General features: G+C 37.5%; 1 protein-coding gene across 6 annotated transcripts in view; it reads right to left on the reverse strand.

Moving 5' to 3' along the window:
- Lmntd1 (lamin tail domain containing 1) overlaps positions 1-24,858 on the reverse strand; it is a 262,615-nt gene that overhangs the window by 63,374 nt on the left and 174,383 nt on the right. Inside the window, exons 1-2 of one of the 6 annotated variants that reach the window (XM_013511519.1) lie at positions 10,545-11,481; positions 7,485-7,603 (exon numbers count right to left, since the gene is read on the reverse strand). In XM_013511519.1, the coding sequence (XP_013366973.1) occupies positions 7,485-7,603; positions 10,545-10,775 (350 nt within the window). In that variant the 5' untranslated portion in view covers positions 10,776-11,481. Of the gene's footprint in view, positions 1-7,484; positions 7,604-7,681; positions 8,124-8,171; positions 8,251-10,544; positions 11,482-24,858 lie in introns of those variants that run through there. The other 5 variants (XM_013511520.1, XM_005379104.2, XM_005379102.2 and 2 more) reach the window with 5 other exon arrangements.

Below are 24,858 nucleotides of genomic sequence, written 5' to 3' on the forward strand. Positions count from 1 at the left end.
TAGTGTAATGAAACTGGAAGTTATTGACAAATCTCCATAAACACATGGAAATTAAATAACACCCTCCTGAACAACCAATAGGTCACAGATCAAATTAAAGAAGAAGTTAAACAATATCTACAAACAAACAAAAATTCAAATACAACTTATTGGAACCTATGGAATTTATAAAAAGCAGTCCTGAGAGAGAAATATATAGGGGTGAATTCTCACATCAGGAAAACAGAACATGCACAAATAAATAACCTACTGTTGTACCTCAAGCTTCTAGAAAAAGATGGCACAAAGCCCAAAAAGAGAGGAAATTATGAAGAGTAGAGTGGAAATTAATGCAATGGAGAGTAAGACAACAACACAAAGGATTAATGAATCAAAGAGTTGGTAATTTGAAAGCATAAATAAAATTGGTAAACCCCTAACCAACCTTAGGAAAAAATGGAAAGAGAAAGCTCAAATTCATGCAATAAGGAATGAAAGGGTGAATTCATTACATATCCTGAGGAAATACAGAAGATCATCAACATCTACTTTGAAAATCTTTACTCTCATAAGATAGAAAACACAGAAATAATGGACAGATTCCTAGAAACACATGAATTACAAAAGCTGAATCAAGAAAATATAAAAATTCTGAATAACCCAACATCAGTCAATGACATTGAAAATGTAATTAAAGCTTACCAATAAAGAAAAGCCCAGGTCCTGATAAACTCACAGATGAATTCTACAAGATATTGAGAGAAGATTTAATATCAATGTTCCTTAAATTCTTTAATGACATTGAAAGGGAAAGAATTCTCCCTATCTTATTCCTGGAGGCAAGTATTAACCTGATATCAAAATCAGAGAAAGATCTAACTAAAAAAGAGAACTATAGGCCAGTCTCCCTAATGAACATAGATGCAAAAATCCTCAATAAAATACTAGCAAATAGAATGCAGCAAATCATCAAAAAAATTATACATCATGACCAAGTGGGATTCACCCCAGGAATGTACAGATGGTTCAATATATGCAAATCAATAAATGTAATACACCATATCAACGAACCAAAGACAAAGATCACATGATTATTTCAATAAACATAGACAAAGCTTTGATAAAGTCCAACACTCATTCATGATAAAAACCCTACAGAAAATCAGAATAGATGGTCTTCACCTCAATCTGATAAAAGCCATCTATGACAAACCAACAGCCATCACCATACTAAATGGACAAAAACAAAGCTTTCAATCTAAAATCAGGAATAAGACAAGGATGTCCACTATCACCACTCCTATGCAATACAGTTCTGGAAAGATTATCAGAGCAATTAGACTAGTGAGAGAAATAAATGAACAAGGATAGGAAAGGAAGAAGTGAAATTATCGTTCACAGGTGACAGAACATTGTACACAGAAGACTATGTACAAAAACTCCACCAAAAGACTTCTAGATTTGATAACCAAATTCAATAGCATAGCGTGATACAATATCAACACTCAAAAATAGATAGCAATCCTGTACATACACAACAAACTTACTGAGGAGAAATTATGGAAACCACACCTTTCACCATAGCATCCAAAAGAATTAAATGCTTAGGAATCAATCTCACAAAGGAAGAAAAAGATCTATATATGGAAATACAGTACTCTGAAAACAGATATCAAAGAGGATTTCAGAAAATGGAAAGATATCCCTTGCTCACAGATAGAAAGATACAATATTTTAAAAATGACCATACTCCTAAAACTGTTATACATATTTAATGCAATGCCAATCAGAATACCCCTAGCATACCTCACAGATCTAAAGAAAACATTCCTAAAATTCATCTGGAACCAGAAGAGACATAGAATAGCAAGGGCAATCCTAGCCAGGAAAGAAAAGGCAGGAGGGATTACAATCCCTGATTGAAATTATACTACAAAGCCACTGTGATAAAATCAGCATGGTACTGGCCAAAAAATAGACCTGAGAATCAATGGAACAGATTAGAAGTTGTAGAAACAACTACAAACACACTCAGCCACTTTATCTTTGACAAGGAGGCCAAACATATTCACTGGCAGACAGACAGCCTCTTTAATAAATGCTTCTAGAAAAACTGGCTTTCCACATGCCAAAGACTAAAACTAGATCCACATCTATGACCATACACTAAACTAAAGTAAAAAATGGATCAAAGATCTAAATATTAAAACAGAAACACTAAATCTACCAGAAGAGAAAAACAGTAGCAATCTTGAAGACATAGCTGTAGGCAGAGAGTTCATGAACAAAAACCAAACTGCAGAGGATATACCTCAAAGAATCAACAATTGGAAACTCATCTTATTAAACAATTTTTGTACATCAAAATAAATCACGAGCAGAGTGAAAAGAAACCCATGAATTGGGAAAAAATATTAGCCAACTGTCCCTCAGACAAAGGACTTATATCTAGAACATATAAGGAACTGAAAAAAATCAGGCCCCCAAAATTCACAGACCCAATCCAAAATGGGCATCTGAGATAAATATATACTTCTCAGATGAAGAAATACAAATGGCAAATACATGTATAAAAAAATATTCAACATCATTAGCCATTTGAGAAAAGCAAGTTAAAACAACACTGAGATTCCATCTGACCCCAGAAAGTATGGCTATCACAAAAGAATCACCCAATAACAAATGCTGATGGCACTATAGGGTAAAGGAACATTTCTGCACTGTTGGTGGGGGTGTAGACTGGTACAACCATTGTAGAAATCAGTGTGGATATTCCTCATAAAACTAGCATTAAAGGTCCCATTTGATCCAGGTTTTCCCCTTCTGGGTATTTCTCCAGAAAAATTGGAAACAACATACCACAGTGATCTATGTGCACCCATGTTTGTAGAAGCACAGTTTGTAATAGCTAAATCTTGGAAACAACCCAAATGCCTATAAACTGAGCAATGGATAAAAGGATGTGGTGTTTTTATACAATGGAGTATTAGATATAAAGAAAGATAAGCTCAAGGCTTTTATAGGAAAATGGATACAACTAGAGACCATTCTTATAAGTGAGTTCAACCAGTTCCACACGTGTAAACATGGCATTCTCTCCTTTGTATAAGAAGCTGAAAGAGTAAATAAGATCCAAAAGGTACAGTAGTGTGTGTGAAAAGGAAAGAAAGTACTCAGAAGGAAAGAACAGCTGGGATCGGAAAAGGAGAAAAGAAGAAAGGGAAAAACTACATATATATCTGTATATGTATAGACAGATATATATGTCTATACATATATAGATATATGTCTATACATATATAGATATGTATATCTATATATAGATATATGTCTATACATATATAGATATGTCTATACATATATATCTGCCTATATATATACAGATATATATACACACATATACACACATATATATACAGATATATACAGATATACATGTATATATATTCAGACACATATATATACAGATATACATGTATATATACAGATATACATCACACACATATATATACATATATATACAGATATACATGTATATATCTATATTCACGCACACAACATAGCTAAGATAATTGCACTACTAATTTCTATTAGTTCATTGAAAGGAGCAGTTAGTGCTTATATTGTTTAATCAATTTTGTGTGCCTACATCTGGTAATATGAACAACTACTTTGAAGGTAACAATATGCAATATAATAACCATTGTTAATTTCTCATCATCTTGTCTTGAAATTCTGTATCATTTATATTGCTTTTCTTTTATTCTCTTTAAAATAAAAAAATTTTAAAGAAGCACAGGCTGTCACTGTTGCTCTGAGTTCTGCGTATCAAGAGCATAACACCCCTAACTTCAATACAATAACATCTGATATCTCCAGATTTAACCATCTGAATATAGCACTTTAGCATCACTTTAGTACTTTTAATTTTTATATAAAAATCAATAAATAACTATTATAGATGATGTTTAAAAATGTAAAAATAAAAAGAAAATAACAATCACATAATGCCACCAACCAGAGATTTTACCACGTCCTTCTTGGTTTTTAAATACATTTTTTAGTCAAAGCTGAGACTATAAAGCATTTATACTTCAATTTATCTCTTATATTCCTCTTCCCATTAACGTAAAAAGATCACAGTTCCTGTTTAACATACAATAGTTCATTATACCTTTTTTCTTTATCCTGTTGCTGCTTAATCAATTTTTCTATATGAAAAATACTCTATAGTTAAAATCTTCTTTCAAATATACTGTATGTATATGTGTTTAAGTGTGTGTGTGTGTGTGTGTATTGGACAGAATGGCAGAAAAGAGAGAATAACACTTTTCAGATGCCATTATAACAAACGAATTACACTAAGAACCAAGATTTTCCCTTTCTTTTATAAATACAAGAGCACTTGTTAACTCTCATACAATCATTTGAACAAGATATTATGCAGTACAATTATGTTACAAGTTGAACAATATTCTCATGAGATGGCTCATGAAAATGTTCATGAGGACTCCATTGTATGCAACATTGATACTCTTCCCAGTTCCTCAAAACAGTTCATGTGTGTGTGAATATGTGTGTGTTTGTGTGTGTGTATTTAATGTGTAAATTGTGAACAGTGTCCAGATGTCTGAAACCCCTCATCACTCTGAAAAACTGAACAAATGGTGGGTTAAATTGTCCTGTTTTCTACCGGGCTACGTATCTATCCACTTAAGTCAGAAGTTAAATATTTTGCCACAGATCACCTCTGTTTTGACCTGTTTTCCATGGCACTTACCAGTTACTTGTGTCAGCCTGTAGTTTTGTTTTTGTTTAAAGTTTCCATGGAGGATGAGGGTCTGCAGCTTCCTCATCTGCCATGTTGCTTATGTCATGCTCGGTGTGTTTACCAAGAAGTATGTGCAATCATTTTGGTCCTCAATGTGGAAGTACTTACATTAGAAATCTTACAACTGGACAGATTTCTATTCAAAATGAGACTCCTCTAAGTATATCTCTCAGAAGGCGTAGCCATTTTAAGCAGATTTTGAATAAAATTAAATGGCAATAGCTTTGAAAACTGCATTTTTACCAGCTGAGCGCTTCACTGGGGCACTTGCCATTCTGCTGATAACTGCCAGTGCTCAGATTTGTCAGAAAAGCTCTAGCCCTTGGAGACACACTCTTGAGTATGCTCTGAAGACAGTGGGAAAGAGGCTAGAGAGGCAGATTGCGGGTTACGGGCATTTCACTTCTGTCCAGCCTGAGACAGGTGGTATGATATGATTCCCCCTCTCATTGTCTGCAACATGCAGAGAAAGTGCTTTTCTCTTTCAAGCTCTCTTCCCTTACATCTGGGTTTCATCTTTTCAGTGTGCTTTTATTGGAAACTCATTTTTTTTTTCTTCAGTAAAACAACAGCATTTCCAATTTTTTTTATTTTAAAGAGAAAGAAAACAATAACAAAATAACAACAACGAAGACAAAAATAAAGCAACACAAAGACGATAAAAATGATACAGGATTTCAGAACAGTATGATAAGACTTAACAGTGGTTGTTCTACTACATATTGTTTGTTATCTTCAATTGCTCAGATTACCAGATGTATGAATGCAAGATTGATCAAACCATTAAAGAGAATAAAAAGTAATAGAAAATTAGAAATGATACAGAGCTTCATTAAACAAGATGGTAGGAATTCAACAATGGTTGTTATATTGCATATTGTTGTCTTCAAATTAGTTGTTCAGATTACCAGATATAAGAGTGCAAAATTGGTCAAAAACATTTAAGCATTAACTGTTTCTTTCAATAAACCACCAGACATCAACAGTACAATTATCCCAACTATCCTTGTATATAAGTATATATTTTTCCCTTCCTTCCTTCCCTCCTCCCTTCCTTCCTTCCTTTTTCTTTTCCCCTTTCCCTCATACCAGTTGTTCCTTCTCTTTGAGCACTTTCTATCCCTTTCACAATATCTATTGTACTTTTTAGGTTTTATTTACTCTTTCAGGTTCTTACACTAGGGAGACAATATGATGTTTACACATGCAGGTCTGATTTATTTCACATAGGAGTATGGTCTCTAGTTGCATCCATTTACTTATAAAAGCCTCAAGTTTATCTTTTTTTATAACTGAGTAATACTCTATTGTATAAAAATACCACATCCTTTTCATCCATTGTTCTGTTGATGGGCATTTGGGTCGTTTCCAAAATTTAGCTATGACAAATTGTGCTGCTATAAACATGGGTGCATATATACTGCTGGGGTATGAAGTTTTCAGTTTTTCTGGAAAAATATTCAGAAGGGGACTAGCTGGGTTAAGTGGGCCAAATAAATTTAATTTTGCAAAAGATTCCCAAATAAGCCTCATAAATGTTACAATCAGAGAAATGTGGCCCAGGGACACGGCGTGTTTTTATTTTGGTGGTTGAATAAGAGCATTGTGATGTCTGAACACATCTTGACAAGTACAAACATTTCAGAAATAGGCACAAGTGATACAGCCCACTGTCTGAATCTCACACTTCCCAAACTATCAGATGCTCTTTGGAAGGGGATTTTTCTCAGTGCTATGTTAACTTTTCCTTTAGGGCAAGGAATTGTCCAAGTCCCTTCTTGATATTTTGCTCTCTCTGTAATAGGCACTAAACTAGGAGCAATGACAAAAGTTCAATCCCAGCATTTCAAGGTTACTGTTTGATATTATGATAAAAATAAAAATTTCTTACTTCTAAAATCAAATATTAAAAAACAGTTTTAGAGCTGGGTGTTGTGGTACAGTCAGTATATGTCTGTAATCTCAGCTACTCAGGAGGCCGAGGCAGGAAAATCCTAAGTTTGAGGCCAACATGGACAACTTTAGTAAATCCTATATCGTATAAAATTGAAAATGATTGGGAGTATAGTAGTTAAGTGTTAGAGCACTTACTTCTATCCCTAGTACTACAACAAATAAATAATACAAACAAACAAATAAACAGAAAGAACATGTAGACTGAATAATAACTACAGGAAATCTAGGACCAAAGAAATAAATAGTTTTAAATCATGTATACTCAATAGCAAAATCCATGTTTTAGAAAACATTGGAAAACAAATGCCAATACTTTGGTTGAGAGAATGATATATATTTGTAGTAAATACAGTGCTGCTGTTTTATACAACCTCCTTTATCGACATTTCCAAACCAAAATTCTAACAATCTTTTTGTCCCCATGAGAGTGAAGTAGTTCTAAAGAAGTTACAGGCCAATGGCCTTTGCCAATTGAATGAGAACTCTGGAATCTCAACCAGGTCTTACAAGATGAAGATCTGTCTGGGTGAGTTTTCCTATTATTCAGTGACGGGACAGTGGCTGAGGAAATAGAGGTATTAATAATTCATTACTTTTAGAAAATGTGTGGGATCCGTTCTAGTTCTAATTATTCATTATTTTAAAAAATGAGGTCGCTGCCCCATCATTCTCCCTGTAGGACTCCAGACCCTGCCCTCCCCGTTTCTGCGGTTCTTACTGCTCTTGTGTCTCCATTTTATTTTCCTGCTTGAGAGCTTCACCCTGCAGGGACTCTGAAGCTTCCTGGATCTCTTCTGTGTCTTTCATCTTGCCTAAACCAGAAGTCTCTTTTCCTTCCTAGGAAAACAGATCATGACAGTAATCAGTGAATGGCACCGGATTTCAAGGCAGAATTTGTTTTTAAGGTGCCCTCACCTAATAGCCCAACTATCTTCAATTTACCGATTGAATATTTTCTTTACCGCAGTAATGTGAGAAACAGAATTCTCCTGTGGATACATAACTACTGACACAGCCAGTGCTTATGTTGGCCGAGGACATGAGAGAAAGTGCAGTGAAGGTGTGTAGCAATCTCTGGAAGCATGGGGGGGAGCTTTCAGTAACCAGCAAAGTGACCTTTGTGACAATTACTTTCACATCTGGCCCACACCACCTCATAGAACACTATGAGGTAATGTCTCCGTGGTTACAAGGTCCCAGTCTTTGAACAATGACTATGTTGATGCTGCATCTGCTTTGCAGTCGCAGACATTAAGTAAGGCCACTCACGGTTAGCAGAACCGTATCTCCTACTAGACAGACTTTGACACTGAAGTCTTAAAAAGTTCTGTGTTGAATTTTTGAGGTTCAAGACCAGTATATAAATACTGAGGAAATTTATTACATCTCTTCCCTCTTTCTAGACCTTTTTCTCCAGTTCTCTCCTTTCCGCTTTTTCCTTTCTTCCTTTGGACAAATGCTTTGAAGTCATCAGGCCAGGTAGGCAGCAGACATAAAAAATATAAAATTAAGGCAAAAAAAAGACTGTTAGTTGAATTAGTAAAATTTAAGCCAGAAAACCTAAACTCTTCTAGTTATACCAGAGCATGGTTTAGAAGAAATCACCTTTTAATTTCTACCCTGTGTAAAAGTCCCACACAATATTTCATGATTATGAGGGTATAGAATAAAAATAATATATGAAAATATATGATTCTACAGAGTAATAAGATGTATTAATTATGGTGATTACTGGATGAGTGAATTCATTTAACAAACATCTCGTGAGCACCTACTAGGCACCAGGAGCAAGCTAGGATCCATGAATGGATAATTCTTGGTTTAAAGAATAATAAAAATATATCATCCACTTTAGATTTGAAAATGGCTTTTGTCTCAGAATGATGAAAAATATTTAAGTACAAAGGATACTATTGCAATTTTAATAAGTTGAAAGAAAAAGTCAAGAAGTATATTATACAATAAGACAGTTAAACTATAAGTAAAATTTAACTATATTTTCTCTATCTTGGAGATCAAGCACAATTACTTATCAGCACTATGACCCCATTATATAAAATTATCATCAAGACCTAAGAATTATACCTAGTTTTGGAAAAGAATTAAAAATGGTTTATCATTTCTTGCCACTATCCCAGTGTTCCCACCTTAGCAGTGTGTATAGTTTCTTAGCTGTCAAAAAGAAATCTCTGTTTAAGCTACACATACTAGGCCAGACAGGGTGGTGCACGCCTTTAATTGCAGCACTTGGGAGGCTGAGACAGGAGGATCACTGTGAGTTTGAGGCCAGCCTGGGCTACAAAGTGAATTCAAGTCCAGCCTGAACTCCATAGAAAAATCCTACAAAAACAAAACAAAACAAAAAGACAAAAATAAAACAAAACAAAACTCTACACATAGCATAATTCTATTGTCCTCACTTGCTTATCAGACACCCTATTCATATTTTCCTACATAATTTGGAGGAAAAATTTGGTCAACTGAGAAAAACTTACGATAGTTTAAAGTCATGGATGTTTCAATGTTCCTTCCTCATACAGGGTATTTTCTGTTCCTCAAATTACTGCATCTATGCAGCAAAAACCCATTTCTTCTTTTCTGCTCCTCAGACTAATCCAGCAGTTGTCAACGGAAGACAAAGTGAATCACAGGGAGAATTTTGTAAATAGCAGAGGGCTTTGACATTAGTCATAAACATTGGGGTGGGGTGCTTGTGGCATTTAGTGGGCAGGAGACAGAAATGCTAGACTTTCTGCCATCTGGCAGGTGATACTACTTGGCAGAGTTTTCCTACATGCTACCTGACTTGCCAGACTTGCACACAGGTGGAAAATAGATTATAATCACATGAGTCTAAAGTCTAGCTCCATATTACATATAAATACAGACTATTTTATATGCTTTAATATATACCAGATTTTCCAGGAAATAAGTATTTGTTATTTAAATGGAGGATAGGTTGCACATTGGTTTGCTCGGATTCTTTTCTAAGAGTTGCTTACCAGTTTGGAAAATGGCATCAGTGACACCCATGTGGCAGTATTTATGTTGTGGATCTAATTTACTGGACATAGATAATAACAGTAACAACAGCATCAACAAAAGCAACAAAATCAACCTGAATCTGAGGAATCCTTTCATTTGCATATGATACAGAGACAGAAGAGCATGTTAGTTAACAGACTAAGAGATTTCAGACACAAATTTTGGCCAGGAGTAGTGGCGCACACCTGTAATCCCAGTACTCAGGAAACTGAGGCAGGAGGATCCCCACAGGTTTGAGGCTAGCCTGGGTTACGCAGTGAATTCAAGGACAGCCTGAACTATATAGCAAGACCTTGTCTCAAAAAAAGAAAAAGAAACAGAAAACCTACCCCTAAAACAACACAACCTTTGTAATTTGTGGCAAAACATATTCTAACTCAAACTATAAAACGGTATAAGGTATTAGACATTTAAGCACATTAGATATTTAAAGCTATTAAGACACGATATATATTCACAGTGCAATATATTGTGGTTGTATTTTTTTAAAAAGCATTTATCTTTTAGCGATTTACCCTAAATAAAACTTTGTAGGTAAAGTGGCTTCAAGTTAATACAAAGACAGAGAGCAAACTGGGATATAGTTGAGAAAGATGGCCCTGACTTGTAATTGTTGATACTGTAACAGCACACAGAAATATATCATGCATCACACTAGCTTTTACTGTAAATGTTTGAGATTCTCTACAATGAAAAGGTTAAAAAAGGGAGGACCGTTTCGGGATACACAGACCTCATCAATGTGGCTGAGCTGGTTCAGGAAGGAACGGGGCCAAGAGCGAGCTGAAAGCGAAAAGCGCACCCACTGCTTCTGCTGTGCAAAGATCATTACACAGGTTCCCTTCTGACAGCTCAGAAGACAGGAAATTCTCCACTTTCCAAGGGAGCAAATGAAAACGCAGAGATGAAGGGTCTCTTCCACTGTGTCTGGCTGGTGAGTGGTGGAGCCGGGATTCAGTCTCATTTATTTTTGATGAAGCACCTCCAGCATAGTTGCTTCTTCTCCTTTAATTCTTGTCTAATAGACCCCTGACTCCTTGTGTGGTTATTGCCTAAAAAGTCATCCATGCCGGAACCAGCTTTGTCCTGGTCTTTTTTTCTTTTCTGGCTTCAGGTTGTTCTTTCCCCCAGCTTCTTGGCCCTGTGCCAGTTCTCCTCTTGGAAGAATATTAGAATTTTACATGGGGTACTGCAGACCCATAAGAGTAGATAAAGGTTAAAATAGGAAGGTGACAACTGAGTTTCTTGACATCAGCTTTTTACCTTGATTAAAAAAAAAAAAGCTAAAAGCGGCGAAACTCTGTATTCTGCTGTTTTAAAAACAGGCAAAATAGTACATATATACAATTTTGAAACAACACAAAGAGCTGGCTTTGTACATTCTAGCCCTCTGTCTCCACATATGGAGAACATTTGCACAGCAGGGGATTTTTATTAAATTGGGAATATAAATAAAGTGCCTTGCGTGAATGAAGGCTGTATACAGGAAGGGAATTTTCCTTTCCTCTCCAGCCATGGGTAATGTGCAGTTGAGTAATTTGCAGTTAAGAATTACAATATAAAGCATTATGACATGTTCCATTATCTAAGATTCAAAGAGTTTAGAATATAGTTTTAGGAATGTCATTTCATATCTGTACCTCCACACAGATAGTATAAATTCCCATTATGAAGAATATGTGAGTTTAAAAACACTGGTCAGTTCATTTCCATCACACGGATGTACATGGAAATAACTCAGCGTCAAACACTGGTGTTATTTTATCCCAAACTCAGGGTCAAATGAAGGGCCTCGTGAAGGTGTTCAAAGAGAGGCTCAAAGACCAGCTGTTATGACATTCAAGTTTCAGATAGTTGTCAGGGATTTCTCCTCACAAAATTCTGGTGCAAAGCAGCATAAAGATCTTAGCTCTTCATTTGAGATGCTACTAGTGAAACGTTGATTTGAATCCTCAGGCATTCCTACTGATCTCAGCAATGGTTTTAAATAATTGCATAGTTCCTTGACACTTAGAGTTCGTGCAGTTTAGGAACATCTTTTATTCATAAATACTTTCTATTCATGGGCTTTTAGAGGAATGTAACACGCCGTTTTCTAAGTCCGGGGGCCCCAGACTGGTTCAGGGTACATAGATCCAGAACACTTGGTCTTATTTGCAGAACACTGTGTTCTTCATAGGATGTTAAAAATATCAATCTATGTATTTATATTTTGCCTATATACTATTTCTATATATTTTTACTAGCAAAAAAGAAATCTGCATTATGTTATTTGTATATCATATGCACTCATAACTGCTAGCCTGCACATCTTAAAAAAATTAAACACCCAATAAACTGTTGAACTGAGACAAAATGGTTGATTTTGAATTTTTCTATGGATAGAAATTTGTAGTTTCATTTTCTGCTGTCAAGTGCAGGCAATCTCTAGCAGAAATTCGAAGCAAACAACTTGTAAAAAATTATTAGAGAATTCTGGGTGTAGTGGCACATGTCTGTAATTTCAGCACTCAGGAGGCTGAGGCAGGAGGATTATTGCAAGTTCAAGGCCAGTTTGGGCTACAAGGTGAATTTAGGACCAGCCTGAACTGCATAGTAAGACCCTGTCTCAAAAAGACAAAAAAGAAAAAGGCAAAAGAGAGAACAATTTGAATGGAGAAAATTCTAGCTACTACCTGTCCCCGTTTTTCTCCCGAACTCTCACCAACTCTCTCATTCTCTCTCCTTCGGCAACAGGATAAAGACAGTCCTTATTCAACCTTATGGCTGAATGCTGACTCTGTGGACCATTAGTGCCCCATAGGACACCAGCTGAATATATAAAAATCTTAGCCCATGTGAGAAGAACTGGATTGAGAGAGTAAAAAGGAGTCGTTAGAAACCTGAACATGAGTCTTATGGATGGCTTTAGGCACAAAGATTGGACTAGACAGTTAAACAAAGCCCAGTATGAAACATCCAGGTGGGAGGCCCTCAACCTTCCCTATCTTTCTCTCCAGGGAGTGCACACATAGCCAACCTGACCAGTGGCAGTTATCGTCAGCATGATCCACTATTGATGACAGCAATCGGTGGCAAAGAGTTGGAGTTCACGAGAGGGAATTAGTTATTCTTGAGAAACTCCATGACATAGTCGGTGAAACTCTTTCGGTTACCCTGACAGCTTGAAGTATAAGCAAGTTTAAGCAGGTCAATAAGAGTTTCCCCCTGATGTACAAATAAGAGAATGGAAGAAATTGGGAGGGTCCTAAGGATACTAGGAACTCTTGTCTTCTGCATGGGAGATACTGTTGACCATCTCTAGGAACGGACCAGAGACTACCAGATGGTTAATATAGCATCTGACAACAATAGCATCTGTGTTGCTGGGTAGACTATATGTGTGTGAGAGAGGTGAAAAACCAGACATCTGAGAAAGAATGAGAAAATTCATGGAGTATTAGGAAACTGGACGCTTTAGAGGAGTTTTAACCAGATATGGATTCATGTAGGAGAATGACTGTACATATATGTTTTTTGTTTGTGAGATGAGGTCTTCTTTCGTAGTGCAGTCTAGCCTTGAATTTGCATCAATCTTTCTGCCTCAGCCTCCCGAGTGCTGGGATGACATGTGTGCACCACCATGCCCAACTAGATTTTCTTTTTTGGCATGGATTTTCTTTTTTAAAATTTTATTGTAAAGAGAAAAAAAGTAAAACAAAATTTCAAAACAAGATAATAGGAGAGTAACAGTGGTTAACACATTGCATGTTAATATCTTTAAATTAGTTACTCAGAGTACAAGCTATTTGGACTTTTCTTTAGCTTTTTTAGTTATTTTTCGCTTTGTTGTTGTTTTGTGTTTGTTTTTGTTTCTCTTTTAGTTTTCTGAGTAACTGTTTTGGTGATTCGGAGTTAGTAAGAATCAATAGTGCATAAATGCTGTTACTACTGCTACTTTTCGCTATCATTTATCGTGTTTCCTACTTGTGTTAGGCATTATACATGTTACCTCATTGTATACTCATAATGAAATATTATATCTTCTCTTGACAGATGAGGAAATTACAGCGGTCAGATCCTTTCTCAGGGTCCCAGGGCTACGACGTGGCAGAATTAAGGTGGAGTTCAGTGCTGTCTGACTTCAGATACTGCATCTCAACCATTACATCACTCCCATCCCCTGGAAAATATTAAGCACTGCACTTATGCAAGACAACCAGACAAATGCATTGCACAGGCATAAAGACATGATCCTTGCTGTTCTGGAATTTATTCTTTAGATAGGATATCAGGATCTGTGAATATGAAAAATAAATAACTATGTGTGATTGCATATGTATGAGATGCATGTTTCAACAGCATTTCAAAGGCCAACTATATGGGAATGTGACCTGCACAGCCTTGGGCTTGTTTTAGTGTCCTGTTTTCATGATCTGAAATTGTTTAATAACCTTTTCTGTAGACTTTTGAGAGAGAGAGAGAGAGTCCTGCTATGAAGTCCAAGCTGGCCTCAAACTCGAGATCCTCCTGCCTCAGCCTCTTGGGTGTTAATTTTATAGGTGTGGCTTTTAATAATTTTTTTAAAATCAGAGAACCTACAAATTATGTAACTAGTCCTAAGAAAGTCAGTTTAAAAACTAACTCCTTAAGGATAAGAAACAAATGATCTCAACAAATGGAAATGAAAAATAAAATTAGTCTTTTAGGAAATTAAAGATAAATGATGCTTCTAAAAACAAATATTTTTAAAAGTTGTGACATCATACTTATGTAAATAATTTTTAGCTCCAGTAACCAAAAGAACTGAAGGCTATGTGGTAGGAAGGGTGGTAGGGCCTAGAAGAAAAGCAAACCCCAGTCAGCCTTTGAAGCCAGACGCTTTTGAGAGCAAAGGAGGGCTCCTGCATGGATTTGCTGTGACAAAATATGCAAAATCACTTCTCCAAGCCTCAATTTCCTCTTCAGTAAAAGGCAGATAGAAAGAACATTGTTATAAGAGTATGATATAAACAGCATAACTGGGCTCTCCAAACCCTAAGTTCATTATACAGATCATTAACTTTAATACTAAAAGAAATTTCCCTCTATATTACATTTAGCGAGTGCTGTGACTTAACCATATTTAATACAAATGACAAAGTGATATCTATTTACAGGACTCCTTAAGTGAGACCCTACCCAAAGAATGTTTTTATTATCTTTCCAAAGTATAAATATGATTAAAATCATCTTGAGGGATTTATTTTGTTGTTTTGTTCTTTGAGTCAGGGTCTTGCTCTGTAATTCAGGATGGCCTGAAACTCACTGTTTTACCCAGGTTGGCCTCAAACTTGCTGTTGTCCTCCTGCTTTAACCTCCTGAGTGCTGGGTCACAGGTGCACACCACCATCCCCAGCTATTTTTGAGGAATTTATATGTGTACAAAAATCTGTCACTTTGCTATCATCATCAGTCTAACGAAGTACACATACTAAGATTTTCAACTAGCAAACAATCCAGACTCACAGCCTTGAATCTTAAGGGGTGGCACTGAGGAGGAGCTGGAAGAAGAAAAGATTGGGAGTTGAGAAAACTTACAAAAACAGCACATGCCAAGCAGTAGAGGCAGTAAGACAGCAGAATATTAGAGGCTGCAAACTTAGAGACTTGAAAATCAAAATAGAGAACATTCTCTCAACTTGGAGATACTGTGCTGGTGCAGTTCCTTCATTATTCCTTCCTCTCTCCCTCCCTCCCTCCCTCCTTCCTTCTTTTTTGCCCTCCCTCCCTCCCTCCTTTCTTCCTTCCTTCCACCCTTCCTTCCAATGTCTTTGAAGATAAAAAGGGTAGCAGGGCATCCACTTCCTTACTGCTCACTGACATTCTCACTGTGATGGGCTTGTTTCCCTCATGGATAACTGTGCTTGATCTCAGGAGTCACAGTGACCTCTTAATGGCTCCATATAATGACTTTCATCCTTGGTCTCCTTTCTGGGACATTGACATGATTGACCATGATTCTGTTGGCATCATTTTCCCTTCTGATTCTGTCTGAGGCCACTCTCTCTTGTCCTTCCTTTCCATACCTTCCCTAACTCCCTTTCATCCTCTTCTTTTCCAAGTCTGGGGGAGTCCCTTGTGTCATTCCTTGCCATCTTTGTTCGTTTTCCCTTCCTGTTTTCTTTGGTAGCTGTTCCTTTTTATATATTCAACCACTACATCTTTATGACTCTAAACCCTGTTGAGTGACAGCGAAGATTTTAGAGACTGAGTGCCCAAACTGCAACCCAAAACCCACTTGTTGATTGCAACATGGCAACACTGCAGTTAAACTGATCATCTGATGCTTGGCTGCTGGGGAGATTGTTTCACACACAGGGCTTCTGTATGTCCCCTGTGGCATGCATGCCATAGATTCGCCAGCACTGATCTAGGTTGTACTACTTTTCTCCTGAACTCGAGTCCAGCAATTCTCATTGCATACTGTAAGTCCCAGATTTTTTCAATCTTGCTCTCCCTAATGATTAGGAACTTCCTTAAAGGAAATAGAGCCCAGCCCAGTGCCAAAGTAAACGAACATTTAGTTTAGATGAGGTATCAGCTATCTTTCCTGTGAACAAAGAGTCTAGAAACAATACTGTAATCTTTTGACTTCCTTCTGTGTGCTTGAGGTCTCAGTGCTTTGAAATGAACCAAGCCCTCAGATAGCTGATAGCATAGCATTTCACCAAGAAACTGAAAATACGACAGAGCCCTAGCAGGAAGGCTTTTTATCTGGTCCCTTTGTGATGCTCAGTTTTCTTCTGGTGTACTGGGGCTGAGTTTGGGAGTATGTTTGTTAAAGGTCAGTAGAAATATGACAACTAGCAATGGGACAGAATTGGTTTCTTGGCCTAAATCAATCCTTTTACTCATGGTTCAATGTTGGTTTCAACTTCTTTAAGGGCCTAGGAAAGATCTAAGTTGAGGGCAGGCTTTACCCAGCACATGAGCTGCCCTGACCCCTGTCCTAAGGATCATCTTTTGTACATTATAGTACAAGTCTCAACTGCACTTGAGTTTGTCCCACCTGGTCTAGACAAAATCTAAGAATATCTTTCTAGGGAGACTCTGTCCTTGATGTTTGGAGTTTTATAAAACTTGCTACCTTTGGGTATAGCTCAAATCCTGCTTCACCTATCCGTGCTCCCCCACCTAGCACAGCCAGTGTTGGGACATTTACAATGAAGAGCCTTAGGATAAACATGATGTACCATGTCCCACTGTGTTTCCCACTCTTTCTTGCAGTATCACTTTCTCCCAGAAAGCCAGTCCCTTTCATCCAATCACTTCCTCACCTGTGTCAAAGGTTTCTCCTTTGCTATCTCCAAACCATTTGCCAGCTGATTTATTTTATCTTCACCATAACTCCCATCTCTTCCTCGATTAGCAAGCTCAAACAAAATATTCAACCGGACAGCTCTTGCGACTTGCTATGACCCCTCCAATATTTTAACCAAATTAACCTGTAGAGTATCTGTATGTGAACTTCTTTGTCACATTCATGCCTTTATTCTGAGTATTTCTACTCATAAGCAGTGCTGATCTATTCAATTTTCCAAGCCATTTTTCATCTCAAAAATGTAATTGATGCCTATCTCACAGATTAAATAATGAGAATATTGCATTTTCAATAGTAGTTGTTATTATTTTTATATATATATCATTCATAAAGTGTTTTCTAATGCTCCTGAAACTAGATATGACCCCTCTTTTGAATATTCATGAGGCACACTTTCCCTTCTTCCTCCTGACATTATCATTTTCTATATTAAAGTTATGTTTGCACATGCCTAAATCAATCATAATAGATCCTAAGCTGTCTGAGGCCAAGGACCATTTTTGAGGCACCTTTGTTCCTTCTTTGGTGCATAGAACACACACCTTGTAAGTATTCGCAAAAAGGAGCAAGATCACCACGTAATTATAGCTTATCACAGTCTTTACTCACAGATTGCATCTTAATGGAATTACAAATTAGCAAATCCCATTACACCTGGAAATTACACAGTGAATCATTCATCTGGAGGGTGACTGCCTGACTCTTTTTGAGAGAATTGGCAGGCTTCAAAGGCAAGCAAACACATGAACAAATTGATGCTACTGCTCAGAAGTACGAGAGGAGGAAGACATTTGTCCCTGGAGAATCTCCTTGACTCTAAAACAGAATTTATTCCCCATCCCTTTGGTGCACCATTATTTTATCAACTAGAAGAAGAAAGGACAAAAATAGGGAATTTAATAGGGGACTTTAGCATAAAACTGGAACCCCTCAGGGGCAACTTAGATTTCAGAAGAGAGAAGAAACAAAAATCACCCTTGAGAATTTGAACCTCAAGCCATTACTCACATCGAGGTGAGGTTTGAATACACACCATCAGGGGGATGAAATTTAGGAAGAGGATTTAACTTATAGTTTTCTCATTTTCCTGTTAATGGGTCCATGTAAGTGTTAGAAATGAACGTTTTTATAAGGAATACAAGCCAGGCCAACAGCCAGGCCATAAGACAGCACTGATTTTCCAACGTATCCCAGTTTCAGGGGTGTTGAATTATGAAAAATGTCAATGCAATGTGTTGTTTGTCTTAAGGACAGGGAAATCTGCAAATATCTCAGTGGGGGAAGATGTGAAGTAAAACAAGCCTTTCTTTCATATTTTGACAAGGATCATTCACCTATCTTCAAAGGCCCAGGTAGGAAGCAATTTCTGGGTTTAGAAAATAGATGTGGAGTGGATGGAGCATTGCAGGGTTTGTGATTTTGCCAGTGTTCTGTTCTATTAAGCTCAGGCGGGAGACTATGTAGGTTTGGAAGGTGATGCTGAAAACCAATTTCTCTAGTCCCAGATGACTGAATCCTTCTGCTTTACTAGTGCCTCATCCCCACCCCGCAGAGAGCCTTTTTGGCTTGTGCACCTGCCTAGTCTGCATGCTCAGTTGTCCTTTCCCATCTGTGCCAGTAAATCTTAGTTCCACCTTGACTGGATTAAGGGACTCTGAAGAGGTGATTGAACCAAGGAGTGCCGTATGCCTCAGTGGGTGAACTCACTCAGGTGTGCCTTTGATGGATAAATCTCTTGCTGGCACTCTTACCCTGGGTTCTGTTTCCCAGGTGCCATCACCTGAGCAGCTTTGCTTCATGACACTTTCCACCATGATGTTTCTACCTTGGAGCCAGTCAACATGGACAGAAAATGCTGATCTAAAATAAACCATTTCCTCCTCTAAGTTATGCATGGCAGATATTTTTTCCCAGCAATAGGAATGTTGACCAACACACCATCTCAGAAGACAACAGGAAGTGACTTAGTCATGCAAGCAGACACTCAACATTACAGGGCATACATGTGTACCTATATACTCATGCACAGCTTGGGAAGACTTGCCAGTCATTTCATATCCCTGTGAGTAAACCTAAATGTGGAAATGTCCCAAAGGAGAGCGTAAAGGACCCTAGACAGGAGGAAGAAGAAGGTGATCTGATACATGTAAAGGGCAAATTTCAGTGAAATACTACAGTGACAGCCTCATGGAAACAGAGATGATGTGAGAGAGCTTGAGCTTCCTGAAGGATGGGAAGACAGTGCCACCAGAAAGTGAGGATGTGCCAAAAGTAAATTGATTGACTTTGTAGGTCTTTTTTCTCTGGAGATCATTATGGGAGCAGGCAATGAAATGAAACTAGAATGTGTTTTTAACATGACTTGAGACCCTAATCACACTGTATATTACATAAACATGTGTAGCAGTTTAATACAAAACCATGTACAGTAAATGTGGGGACTGTTTAATATAGTAGTTCAGTGATGAAAACACTCACCACTACAGGTGTAGACTAGTAGAGCTTCAGACTATGAACCAATATTTGGCAAATTCCCTCTGTTGCCATTTGCCAAATCAGCACCAGAGTTTTACGTGCAGTCTGTTACTATATAACAGCATGCAGTCTTGGAATTCACTACAACAAAATAATGAAAACAGTCTTCAAAGACCTGTGTCAGGGATATTTGCTAATTAACCGCTTATAAAGTAATCAAGATCTAACTTTAATCTTATTAACACAATGAAATCCAAGGAAGATACTGTAATTTCAAATTTTAAATACATTTTGTTGCTTATAAAATTTGATGTGGGATCTATAAATTGACTCAGACCATAAAAATTAATCAAACTGATATAATTTAAGAAGATCTTGGCAGTCCTATTCTGTTCTTTGGACAAATGAAAACATGATGAGGAATGATGCATCATGCTCAGACAAAGCAGTAACCTAATAAATGCTATTCTCAACCCAATTTTTCCCAAAAGAGGAGTAATTACATGCTTCAGCGCCAGAGTGTTTCTTCCTTAGGACTTGCATTGTCCGTCAAGTAAGAGTATGCATACATATAAGGTGACAAGTGATTTAATGAGGCAAAATAGGTACCACCAGTCATCCTATAATTTTTCCACTTTCCTGTTTGACTTCTCTACCTGGGTGTTCTGCATGACACACTGTGCCCCAAACCAAGCTCATTATCTTGCTCACATTCCAAGTATCCTGGAGATGTTATCTCCATCTGCTTGAACTCTCAGTAAAAGCCAACCCAGTTGTTCAGACCAAGAGCTTTGGACTCACTGTTAATTCACCCTTTCTCTCTCTCAATGTATTCAGCCAGGCATTAGGTACAGGCAAAATCTCTGCATCCAGACCAAACTGAGAGCATTCTCTTAAAATCATGGAAAATTTTATTAGTGAAGATCAGTCATGCAGAGAATGGGTTTGGTTTTGTTCTATCGACACATACATATAACATACTTTGATTATTTTCATGCCCCTGTTACCCTCTTCCCCTTTGTATGAATATCCATAAGGCTCTCAGCAAGTCTCTCCTGAGCTATCAACAGAGCCTCTAAAATCTCCTCCTTTTCAGGTAGATTTTCCACAGTATATTTCCACCAAAATTATCACAAGCATGGATATATTAGTATGGGTTCTCTGATGCTCAGAGAACAAAGTAACATCTCTTTAGCTTGGCTGTGGTCTTTACAATATGCATCATTGAATTTCATCGTCATTCTGAGCCATACTCTTGATGGGCTTTATAATCAGACCACAGAAGACTGCTAGAAATTTCCCAACGCCACTCAGCCTGTGTGTAACTTAGTTGTTTGGCTGCCTAAAATGCCATGTCCTCTTTGATACAATGAAGAACTCTTTCATATTCTTCAAGGCTTAGATTAAAGTCACTTTTAGTTGTAGATTTTCATAGTCTCTTCCCCTGTCTTACTCCTTTCCATCTATGTTCCCTTAAATTTCTATTTCGGTATTAACTACTGTGACAGGCAAAACTGATATACAAGCAGCTTGCATTTCATCAGCCAGTATGGATGAAATGCAAGCTGATTGTATATCAGTTTTGTATTAGCCAGTATCTGCTTTGATTGATTGGTGCTTATTCAATACCGCTATTAAACATTCTGAAAAGCACTTTTGACTATGGTGAATTGACACTACTAATATTGATGGTTATAACTGATATGTCTTGACTTACACTTGTCATGTTATATTCCTGTTATTGGTTTCCTTTTTCCACCTCTGTGTAATTGCTTGTCTTGCCTGATGGATTCATTATGTTGGGATTCATGAAGCTGTAATTCTTGTTCTCTCTTTATAGAATGTCCTTCAGAACATTTTAGAGTCCTGTATTGATGTTCATGAATTTCCTGAGTTGTTCTTTATCATAGAAGTATCTTCTTTCTCTACCAATTTTGAAAGATAGTTTTGCAGGGTATATCCATCTGGGCTGGAGAGTTTTTTCTTTTTGGGCTTGAAATACTTTATTCCAAGCTCTCCTTGACTTGAGGGTTTGTGTTGAGAAGTCTGCCATGATTCTGATGGGCTTTCCTTTATAGGTGATTTGTTTATTTTCTCTAACAGCTTTTAATATTCTCTTCTTGTGCTGTACTTCTGGGAGCTTTACTATTATATGCCTTTGTGTAGATGTTTTTGATCATGGCTAATTGGAATTCTATATGCCTCACTTATTTGTATGTCAAATTATTTTTCCCTGCTTGGAAAGCTTTCTGCCATTACTCCTTTGATCAGCCTTTTTATGTCATTTGTGCTATCTCTTGCTTTTTTATTGATTCTGATCAATCTTATGTTATTTTTCTTTGCATCATCTAGCAGTTGCTTGATTGATTTCTTGTGGTCTCTTGCTATTTTTAAGAAACTTTTTTCATGATTGCTAACTGCAATCCTGCCTTCTATATCTGAGATTCTGTCCTCACACTGGCTCATTCTGCTAAGTATAATTTCAATGGAATTTTTAACTTCCTGGATATCTGTTTGAATTTGTTTTTCTTTTCTATGTTGGGCATTCATGGTTTCCATCACTTTCCTAAGCTCCTCTTTTTTAAAATCTATATCTGCTCTAGAGTCACCAAGCATGTCTTTCATTATGGTCACCATCTCTTTAGTTATCTGAGAAAATATTTCTGATTTGATTTTTTCTAGAGCCTCATTCATTTTCTTTGTTACTTCAACTGTTACCACCTCAGCAAATGCAGGTAGGTGGCTTTTGAATTGTCCCACCTCGTTGTCCCCTGGGTTTGCCTTTGGTGAGCTGGGAGTCTGGGGCTGCATCTTGTTTAAGTGTCTCCTCATTTTCTGTTGTTTTTTGTTTTAGTTTAATTCCTGGGTTGATGCTTTTAAATTACCTCTGGCAAGCAGCTTTATTTGTAGTATTTAGAACCCGTAGGAAATGACTACTTCTCAGAGGTGCCTTCTAGTTATAGCTGGCTTTTGGGTTTTGAGTCTATTGCAAGATCTTACCTCTTCGATTTATTTGGGATGAAGAGTTACTGCCTACTTGGCCCAACCCCTGGTTCTGAGGCACTGGCCTATAGGATTTTTTATGACCCTTACACAATCTCAGTTTTGATGTACCATGAAGAACAACTGGTCAAACAATTATGTCACTTTGGCTAAAGTTGTACAATCAACAATAACAACAGTATCAAGCACAGCCTAGAAAATGACAAACTGAGGTAGCTATTAGTTTGCCACCTTGAACTGTATGAAACAGATTTGTTTTTAATATAACAAAATCTAAAACAAAGAAAATTGTATGCAGTAAATCAGCCTTCAATATAGCAATTTTACCCTCAGAGGACAAAATTTAAAAGAGGTTAGGGGAAAAATAGAGAAATAAAAGAGGATGATGCACACTTTGGGAAACTAGTGAAGACAATAGGAGGAAAGAAGGAAGAAATAAAAAAGAGCAGAACAGAACAATAGCAAAAATACTAGAAACCACGTTCACACTCATATAAAAATGAATGAACATTCAGGAAAAAACAAAACAAACAAGAAAACAGAGAAAGAGAGAAAGAAAGAAAGAAAGAGAGAGAGAAAGACAGAAAGAAAGAAAGAGAGAGAGAAAGAAAGAAAGAAAGAGAGAGAGAAAGAGAAAGGAAAAGAAAGAAAGAAAGAAAGAAAGAAAGAAAGAAAGAAAGAAAGAAAGAAAGAAAGAAATGTCCACTTCAAGGTATGTCTCTGCTTTTATGGGTAGACAGCATGGGCAGACAGAGTCCAGGTCTGAGTTGATTAATCCCAGCAATTCAGCTGTAGCTTTATGGCAGGTAGTAGAAAATCCTAGCAAGCCAGCACCTTTAGTTCCACTGGAGTTCAGGTTGGTTTCTGGTCATGAGGCTGGAACCAGACCCATTCAGCCTGCAGGAGTCTTTTGCCCCTCCAGCTTGTACCTGATTCCCTGCCAGCTAGAACTTGGCTCCCTGGCTTCCTGCCGACTTGAACTTGGCTCCCTTACTCCGACACTGGGAGCTGCTAGATGGAGTCAGCAGTTGCTCTGAGTTCCGAGCTCAGTTAGATCCTCTCCAAGATGGCTCCTAGCCAGTTAGCCTCTGCTGGGAGACTTCTGAACCAAATAATTCACCAGCCACTGCAGTCTGCCACATCCACTGGTCTATTCCACTGCTGCACCTCTCCATGGAGACCTCTGGAGTTGTCAGTAGTCACCATGCATCTGCATGTGGGAGCTGCCCCTCCCCCACTGTCAGTCCAGGTTCAGGGAGCAGTGCCACTTGCCATGTCCTCCTCCTTCGTTGAAATCTCTCTCTTTGCTCTCCCTGTGGGCTTCAATTCCCACTTCAGATCTTTCCTAGGTCCTGGGGACCCACTTCTCTCCCTCTCCTACTCATGTTGCTATATTCCAGTGTCTGGACACAAACCTCAGAGAGGCTCTCTCTCTGCTGCTCACCACTCCATCATCTTCCCGGAAGTCCTTGGGAGACTTCTGACTATGGTTATTATTTCAGATGATGCTATGAAATCAAGAGCAAGGGTTTATCCTCCTGTATCCAAGAACCAGTGTATAGGTTTGTTTATTGCAATGAATAAAACATAGGCTGTCTTAAGAGTACGAATCAGTTTTTCAAAAACAGCATTTTAATTTACATATTTATTTGCCTTATGAAGTTGGCCTGATTGATCCTAAAAATATTATCTACCTATTTGATGAGCAAAGGTACACAGTGGATTTGAAAAATTTAGGACCCAAATATCATAGGTGGTTTGGGTACTCTCACAACTTTTATTTCTTTGGAACTGATGGAAAAATTCTGGACTTTGGTATCAGGCAAACCTAAAATTAAACTTTGAAGGTGCTCATAAAATATGACTGTATTAGTGCTTTTTAGTTAGATGAAAGTGGATTTTGTTTTGCTACATCCATAATGCTTATAAAATACTTTATGTTTATCCCCTTATTGCCCTTTCCCCTCTCCTTTCTTTCCTCCTCTCTATTAGTCTGACTTCTATTCTCCTGTCGTGTTGGTAAGCTACTTAATCTTGCTAAGACCTATTTCTCTTTTCTCAGAAAGGGGAGATGGCTATCTTCTTTACAAAGATGATGTGACAACTAAATGAGATTATGCATTTAAGGATGTATTATATAATCCTCCACAAACAGTAACTTCTCTATTCAGAGAGTAAGGGAAGGCACGTAAGGAGCGCATTCCTTGGCAGCATCCTGTAAAGTTGT

The sequence above is a fragment of the Chinchilla lanigera genome, unplaced genomic scaffold (assembly GCF_000276665.1).
Source record: "Chinchilla lanigera isolate Chin_1 unplaced genomic scaffold, ChiLan1.0 scaffold00012, whole genome shotgun sequence".
Classification (NCBI taxonomy): Eukaryota; Metazoa; Chordata; class Mammalia; order Rodentia; family Chinchillidae; genus Chinchilla; species Chinchilla lanigera.